Source organism: Apus apus, chromosome Z, assembly GCF_020740795.1.
Source record: "Apus apus isolate bApuApu2 chromosome Z, bApuApu2.pri.cur, whole genome shotgun sequence".
NCBI classification, from domain to species: Eukaryota; Metazoa; Chordata; class Aves; order Apodiformes; family Apodidae; genus Apus; species Apus apus.
The window spans coordinates 46,572,757-46,581,442 of NC_067312.1; the positions used below are offsets into that span (position 1 = coordinate 46,572,757).

Sequence of the window (8,686 nt, forward strand, 5' to 3'; positions counted from 1 at the left end):
TTTGCCCGGTCATTCCAGCTAGCGCGCGCCAAACAGCCCCGGCCCCTCCCGCCGCCGCCGCGGGCCAATCAGCTCCCGCCCAGAGGACGCGCCGCGCCGGGGCCGGGCGTGGCGCTGCCCGCGGCCCGCGAGCCCACTCAGTTTCGAATTCCGCCAGTGAGCCGGCCGCTTGTCCAGTCGGACGGCAGAAGCGAAGTGCGTCACGCTCAGACCCCGCCCCCGAGGGCGGGACCGAAGGTTCCCCACCCAGCGGTTGGTCGGCGGGAACCGCCGCTCTGTGACGGTTGCGCCGGGTCGGGTGATTGGTTCCGCCCAGGCGCGAAATGTAACGCGGGAAAATCTGGGGCTCGGCCTGGGCTGTGGGCGCGGAGGGGTCGCGGCGGCTCCTCCTTGGGCATCGCCGACACCAGGGCTGCCAGCGGAGCCAGTGCTGCTTCGGACAGGTGCGGGGAGGCTGCGGCTGCTTTACTCCGGCCGTTGCTATGGTCGGGAGCCGCTGACTTGGCTGATCCGCTCGGAGTTTGCCGCGGAGAAGGGGAAGGCACCGACATTCCGCCGGGATCCGCCGTCCCCAGCGATGAGCGGCTGACGCGGGCCAGGGCGGCGACAGGTAGCAGCGGCTGCGGGACTTCCGTGCCTCTCTGCACCCCTTGCCCCTCACGCCCGGACGCGGGCTCGGACAGCGGGGCTGAGCTGCCCCGGAGCGACCCTGCTCCTTTAACCTCCTTCCCGCGCCGGATCCTGCCGCGTTCGGCGATGGCGGAGCGGCTGCCACCGGGCCCTCCGGTGATTTTTTGCCAGGACTCCCCGAAGCGCGTCCTGGTTTCCGTTATCAAAACCACCCCGATCAAGCCCTCCTCGCGAGGGGGCGGTGATGAGCCGGTGTCCGCACCGCCAGTGCCCACCAGCCCTGGCTTTAGTGACTTCATGGTCTACCCCTGGCGCTGGGGCGAGAACGCTCACAACGTGACCCTCAGCCCCGGCGGCACCGGCGCACCCCCGGCCCTGCCGCCGTCCCGCGGAGGAGCTGGCAGGGCCCCCGCTGGGGACGAAGAGGAGGCGGGCAGCCCGGGAAGCGGCAGGCACCGCCACCTGAAGGTGAGTGCGGAGCCGGGACGGGCGGGCGGGTGGGCGGGCGGCGGAGTTGAACGGTGACTTCCCGCCGCCTGCCCCTCCCCCATCTCCGCCCGGAGATTTAAATGAAGTCACTTCCGGCAGTGGCGGGCGTGGCCTTTGCTGACTGGCGGGAGGGGGGCGGGTGGGATCGCTGGATTGCGGCTGTGGGGCCACTGGGAAGCAGAGGTTGGACGGTTGAGGGTTTCAGTGCCCTAATTACTGTAACACAGGATGGGACGAGGCGTGGCCGGCCGAGAGCAGACACCGTCCGTGACCTCATCAGCGAGGGAGAGCACTCCTCCAGCAGAATACGTTGCAATATCTGTAACAGGGTCTTCCCACGAGAGAAATCGCTGCAGGCCCACAAACGAACGCATACTGGTGAGTAAAGGGAAGGTGTGAGTAGCTGTCGTGAGCAGCTTGAGAAGCAGCAGGAAAGAAATTTAAAAAAATTAAAAGTAGCAAGCAAACCACAAAAAAAACCCCGATGAACCAAATCTGTTAATATTTTATTGCAGCTGTTAAATTAACCACGCTTTTTTCCAGTGCTTGTCAATGCAACTCAAGTCTTAACTGTGTTTATCATGGAAAAGTGTAGCAACAATTCAGACTATAACTGTATAGGCAAATTGTGTAAATACAGGCTTGCTACATAAGAAGAACTGTGCCTGAGACTCTGTACATGAGAGCATTTTTTATCCTCTTCTCTGTGATTCTTTTCCTTCTTACTGGTGTGCTTTTCACACAGCAATTGAAGTTCAGCTGCAAAGCAAGACAATATCTTAAAAACTGGCTGGCAACTTGGGCAGGGTAATACCCTAGAAGTGTAGCTTAAATGTTCAAAAAAAGACTTTAAATATCCATCCAATTGTCTCCCACCACTTAGAATTCATTTTCTCAGGTGGAGGTGGTCACAATAACTTAATGGAATTGTGTGTACAAAGGGAACACACAGTTATACTAAAATGTAGGACCAACTCATTCAGTACCCAGCTGAACTTGAACTGAAGAGAAGGTATTGTTGTTTTTTTTAAAACCAAGCAAACACATTTTTTTTTTTTCTTCATGTCCCAGCACAACTTTATTTGCAGTAAAGTGTGAAGTAATGTAGGTCACAATATGGACACAACCACCAACACAAAACACACAAACTAATCAAACAACACCCCAGAAAAACCCTGGCTCCCATGATCTCTTTTTCTGCTTCAAGTCATAGAATGGTTCAGGTTGGAAGGGACCTTAAAGATTGTCTAGTTCCAAACCCCCTGCATGGGCAGGGACATCTTCCACTAGACCAGGTGACTTACAGCCCCATCCAACATGGCCTTGAACACTTCAGGGGAGGGGGCATCCACAACTTCCCCAGATAAGTTGTGCCAGTGTCTCCCAACCTCACACTAAAGAATTTCTTCCCAATGTCTAATCTGTATCTACCCTCTTCCAGTTTAAAACCATTGCCCCTTGTCCTCTGCCTACATGCCCTGCTAAAAAGTCCTTCCCCAGCTTTCCTTTAGGCCTTTTCAAAATAGTGGAAGACTACTCGGAGGTCTCCTGGAGCCTTCCCTTCTCCAGGCTGAACAACCCCAAATCTCAGCCTGACTTCAATAAGCTCAATGTCTTTCTTCTGTTGGGGGCTCCAGAACTGGACACAGTGCTCCAGGTGGGGTCTCACAACAGCAGTGTAGAGGGAGAGAGTCACCTCCCTTGACCTGCTGGCCATGCTTGCTTTGAAGCAGCCCAGGACACTGTTGGCTTTCTGGGCTGCAAGTGCAAATTGCTGGCTCATGTTGAGCTTCCTCATCAAGCACCACTCCCAAGTCTTTCTCATGAGGGCTGTTCTCCATTTTTTTCCCAGCCTGTATTTGTGCTTGGGTTTGCCCTGACTCATACAGGACCATGAACTTGGCCTAGATACTAAATAGCAGTTTCTTCAATCTCTTTGTTCAAGAGAGGCTTTTATTGCACTTGATTATGTTAGGGGTTGAACTTGGATAAACAACTTAACTGAGCAGAGCTTACCCTGGGTCAACATCACCTCTGACCTTCCTGAGGAGTGGTGGCATGGCATGCCTTTCCATAGTTGTGTGCAGCCAGATCCTCAAGGGGAAGAGGCACCTGCCATCTTTATTCTCATTGTTTGCATGGGTAAGTCTTCCTTGACAACTGGCCTAAGAATTTCTTGGCTTATGTCTGGAAAAAAGTTTTTCTTGCAAGCTTCAGTTATCCATTACAACTTTGTTCAAATAGTCTTCCCTAATGAGAGATTTCTACATCTTCGTATGTTGCTATACTGTTGACCTCAGTTATTTTACCCTGATTCAAGCTATGTTAAGGATAAAATTTATCTATTTACAATTTGAATGACATTACTTGTCCATTTACTCATTTCACTTCATAAGTTTCTTGCTCTGCAGGTGCATAGTTTCATGGGACAAAGCTTTTGTAGAGCTCTGCAAGAGGGCTTAAATCAAAAAGTATGACAAGGAAAAATATTGTTGTGGGTTTGTTGTTTTTTTTCCCCTCTGCAAGTAATTGTAGTATCCAGTAGCACTGAGCATGTACGTCAAAGGAAAGATCTGTTTAGGGTAAAAGTGGATCTCTGCTGTTTGGTACCGCAGAGCTTTTTAAGTAGGTACAAGTGTCTGAGTGGGTGAAAGGAGAGCGTGCTTGTGTAAATCTGAAGCTGGGGACCACTACTGGATACAGTGATTCTTCTTTTATATTCAGCTTTCATAAATCTGTTCTGTTATTTTTAAGGTGAAAGGCCTTATATGTGTGACTACCCAGATTGCGGGAAAGCCTTTGTTCAGAGTGGGCAGCTCAAAACTCACCAGCGTCTCCACACAGGGGAGAAACCTTTCGTCTGCTCGGAGAATGGTGAGCAATCAGAGAACAATTGGCAGCTTTCAGAACTAGGGTCAGTGCCACGTGGTAAATATCCATACAAGCGTGGTTACGAATTCTGGAGGAGCTTCTAGGGAAGGCAGAAGCCATGCATGCGAGTATGTATAAAGGATTGCATCATTATTATGTAAGTAGGTTATCAGTAATTCTGTCAGTTGGTAGTAATATGTAAAATGATGGGACATGTTATGAACCTTGCAACTGTAGCTTGCTGTTTTCAACCAAACGTAGGGTTTTGTGGGTGAGGAAGGTTGGATCCTTCATCCCACAGATATTATCCTTACTTGTTGATTGGCTGCTTTCCATAACATGTTCTTCATTGCCACTTTGTGTTTTTTAAGGCTGTTTAAGCAGATTCACCCATGCAAACCGTCATTGCCCCAAACATCCATATGCTCGACTGAAGAGGGAAGAGCTCACAGACAGGCTGAGTAAGAACCAGACAGCTGACAATAAAGCTGTGGCTGAGTGGCTAGCAAAGTAAGTTCCCTCATGGTGCCATCTTTCTCTTAAGTACTTCTAAGGGTGGTCTGAGAAAGCATTTTATTATTGAAGGCAAAAAAAACCCTAACAAGCAAAAACCAGATGTTCCTGCAGTACAAATCAGCCTTGCCTTAAAGAATTGTGAAGTCCTTGTCTAGATAAAGTCCCTTAGAAGACTTTTTCGTGTTGTTCTTTGCTTAAATGCTTCTCTTTGCTTGATCAAGACCTGCTCATAACTTGCTAGTGCTAGTTTTGCTAAATTTGCGTCTGTTTATGGCCCTGCTAGGAACACCATTTAGAGGAGAAATGTCACAGGTTTGGTGTGGGTGCTTTACACCTAAAATACTGAATAAAGGAGATTTCTGACATCTTAAATAGTACCGAATAATGGCTGAAAGCTAAAGCCAAATGCAGTGCTTGGTGGGATGCAAGCTAGTACCTGGGAGACTTTTGCCACCTTCGAAATGCTGGTGCACGGGTCAGTTTCATGTATTTTATAAGCATTCCCCACGTTTGCTTCTGTAGATACTGGGAGACTAGAGAGCAGCGTGCTCCTGCTTTGAAAACTAAAGCAATCCAGAAAACGGATCAGGAACAGCAGGACCCCATGGAATATCTGCAGTCTGATGAAGAGGATGATGAAGAGAAAAACGGAGCTCACTCCGCTGCTGGCCGCCGCCGCCTCCAGGAACAGCGTGAACGTATGCATGGCGCACTGGCTCTCATCGAGCTTGCAAATCTCGCTGTGGCACCACTGCGGCAGTAGAGAGCAACAGAGTCTGCCTATACACACTTCCTGGTGGTACTTAACCAGATAGATCCCGGTTATAAGCTAAGCACCTTATTTGCTTATCATAGGCTGCTATTCTGTAGAATTCATGAAGAATGTTGTTGCCCCATAACATGGGGTGAGAGAATTGCACTTTTTGTAAGGTAAAAGACAGATGTAAAGTTTAAAAGTATTTTGTAAATATAGCACTGCATAATGCAGGGTTGACAAATTTACATGTTGTGGGAAGCTAGATTTTGCAAGGTTAACTCATTTATTTGAAGCAGATTTCACAGGAAGCACTTTCTGAACAAAGTGTTCATGATTAGCAGACTGGTACATGTGGCCAAAGAAGGCTGACGAAAAGTATTTATCTGACTATTTAACTAAATTTATATTAAGTGGTAGGTCTGAAGAGATTAAGTATCAATGTCACCATGGTTTTCTAATGTCGGCATATCTTTACCTAGTATCACTGAGGCAGAAGGCAGAGCTTAGTTATCACAGCTTGTAGAGGGGATATGCTTCATGCAGGAAAGTTAAGATTGTTCAGCATCCTCACTGTGACTGCTCAGGGTATGAGGCTTGACTTTGCTGTTTTGTGCTTTCTGTTTCGATTTCAGCAGAATCTATTGGTAGCACTTGTTATTCCTAACATATGATGTTAGGAACTTTTGCACATTGTTTGGTTTATCTGAAAATGATTAGTCTTGCAAAGTCTAGACAAAGGTAAAAAATGGTAATATTTTTTCAGATATTTTTGGACCCTGTAGTGATTTGGCACTTGATTTTGTTAATAGAAGGGGGTATTTACAGGGTGGTATGGATTTGTAGTAAACTATTCTAGATGTCCTAGTAGCGAACACTAAGTTTTAAAGCATTGCTTTTATGTGATTATTAGCAAATAGAAGCCTCCATACTTTCAGTGCATAAAGCCACCTTATTGCTTTACTTCAGGATAACATGCCTATTTTGTTTTCACTAACTGTACCACAGCTGTTACTTAAACACTGCAGAAAAGTATTCACAACTAGAAAATAGGCTTCCAAAGATAGTTATGAGTGTGTTAACAGTGTGATTTCATGTATTTCCCAAATAAGTGAAGTTACAGAATGCTGTCGAGTACTCAGATGCTGATATAAAATATTAAGCAGGATATCTTGCCACTTCATTAATATTGTATAGTTTAAAATAGCATTGCCTCATGGTGATCTTTTTCTGTATCTTGCTTTGAAGGCAACCAGAGATTCCTAATATGCTAACAGAACTTTGTTTTCAGATAACACTTTTTGTTGTGTGGTTTATTGGTGTGTTGTTTTGTTTTGTGTTGGTTTTTGTTTGTTTGTTTTGTTAAGCTACTGCTTTAGGGGATATCAGTAATTTGTATTTGCTGACCTGCTTGCTTTAACTCCTTCCTCTCATTGAAGGTCAGGAAATTCAGATAAGAAGGGAAGCCACTTCCCCTCTCGCTTAAACAAGAGGACAAAATCAATTTTATTAGTCACTTGATACAGACTGATCAGATGTGTACAGCTGTTCCAGGAAAGTAGAGTGATTTTACACCAGAAACTGATGGATTGTGTTATCTGATAATTTTTAACCTGTTGTGGTTGAAAATCTCATTAACCCAGTTTGTTTAATTCATATATTGATGCACTTATCTAAAGAGCAATTGAGTAATTTAAATAAAACAACCTCTTTCACTGAATATAAATAGTATAAACATTGTTGCACCAGTGATACGGTTAACTTTTGCTTTCAGCTCCTAAGCTTATCTGACATCAGGCTTATTTGTTTCTATTTTAAGTTGTTTGGACTTAAAAATATGAAACGCTCCCTAGAATGACTGCATTCTAGTCTTCTCAGCCCGTGTAAAACTGGTAGTTCCTGTGTAGGATTGGAGTTTCTCAAAGAACTTACTTGCTTTTGGCTGTTCAGTTGGCTGCATGGAAATAGTCTGATCCTAAAATGAACCGTGAGCATACATCTGTTGCACTTCTGAATCATAACTGAGAATTGCTCCTGAGTAGTATTTCACAGGGCACAGGATTGTGTAATTACCAAAAAGCTGCAGACTGGAGTAATGATGTTCTTCTTTAGGATTTTCTTTTAATTTTTTTTTTTCCCAGTCAACTGTAATGCTTCGACCAAGTCAAAGAATATTTCTACAAGTATGACAAGTACACTGAATTGTACTTGGCTGTAGATTAAATTCAGACAGCTCAAGCAGTTTTGTGTCATGACAAATACCAAGTTAAAAAAAAATAAAACTGAGATGCTTTTGGTTTTGTTAAGAAGTGATTACATACAAGAAATCTTCAAGTGTTCAATACTTCATAAGATTAAGTTGTAGTTTGGTGTGACTTAATAGCAGAAGGGTGGATGTGCTGTCATTTTAATAAAATGCTTTGAGTAAAAACTGGGTTTAATTCTCAAGTTTGGTGTATTCTGTTTGTTAACTATTAAAGACTTAGGTTCTTCCTCATTCCTGCAGTCTTGTCAGCATGATAGAGCAGAGCACGAAGGTGTTTATTTTCCATGCTTCTTAAAATTGGACATGTTAACCACACAAACTCAACTATTAAGAGCTTTTTTACAGCCTGACAGACCCCTGGGAGTTCCTTCAAAGCCAAGGCCTGAAGTGGTGGGGTGGCCCTCGCTCTGCACAGAGGGGTCTGGGACTGTGGAAGAAAGAGGGACAAACTTTTTAGCAGGGCCTGTAGTGATAGAAGGGTCGATATAGACTAGATATTAGGAAGAAATCTTTTACAGTGTGGGTTGTGAAACACTGGAACAGGTTGCCCAGAAGGGTGGTAGATGCCCCCTCCCTGGAAACATTCAGGGTCGGTTTCGACGGGGGCTCTGAGCAACCTGATCTAGTTGAAGATGTTCCTGCTCATAGCAGGAGGCTGAACTAGATGATCTCTAAAGGGCCCTTGCAACCCTAACCATTCTATGAAGCCATGCTCCGTTGAGCTGGACGGCCGGTCTCAGCTGGCTGCGTGCCTGGGGGTGGTTTGGCGCCGCTCCCTCCGCCGCTCCCTCCCCTGAGAGGGAGTGCGTGGAAGTGCTGAACTTCCGTCCCATCAGACTGCTATAAAAAAGAAGCATGTTCCCGGACGGTGGCGGAGGGCACTGGTGAGCTCCGGGAGCGGTGCCACTGGCACGACGATCCCTGAGACGGCAGCACGTCCCAAGTTCGAGCCCCTCTTCGGCTGGCCGGGAGGGCCGGGCGGCAGCGCCCCCGGGCGGCGAGGCGCGGCTCTGCTGCCAGGCGGTGGGGCCTCCGTGCCCGGGCTCTGCACAGCGCACGGCCCGCCAGGGGGCGCCTTGCCGCCGCCGCTGCCCCCTGCGCTGGCGGCCGAGGCGGGCCGGGCCGGGAGGGGCGGGGCCGCGCCCAGTCGCGCTCGTGGA

At 47.2% G+C, this 8,686-nt stretch overlaps 1 protein-coding gene across 1 annotated transcript; it reads left to right on the plus strand.

The window, feature by feature from the left end:
* Positions 1–756: 756 nt before the first annotated feature.
* Positions 757–7,708, plus strand: ZNF367 (zinc finger protein 367). The gene is made up of 5 exons (XM_051642820.1): positions 757–1,098; positions 1,347–1,497; positions 3,874–3,993; positions 4,362–4,500; positions 5,029–7,708. The coding sequence occupies exons 1-5, from the start codon at positions 757–759 to the stop codon at positions 5,267–5,269; spliced, it is 993 nt and encodes a 330-aa protein (XP_051498780.1). The 3' UTR covers positions 5,270–7,708.
* Positions 7,709–8,686: the final 978 nt, after the last annotated feature.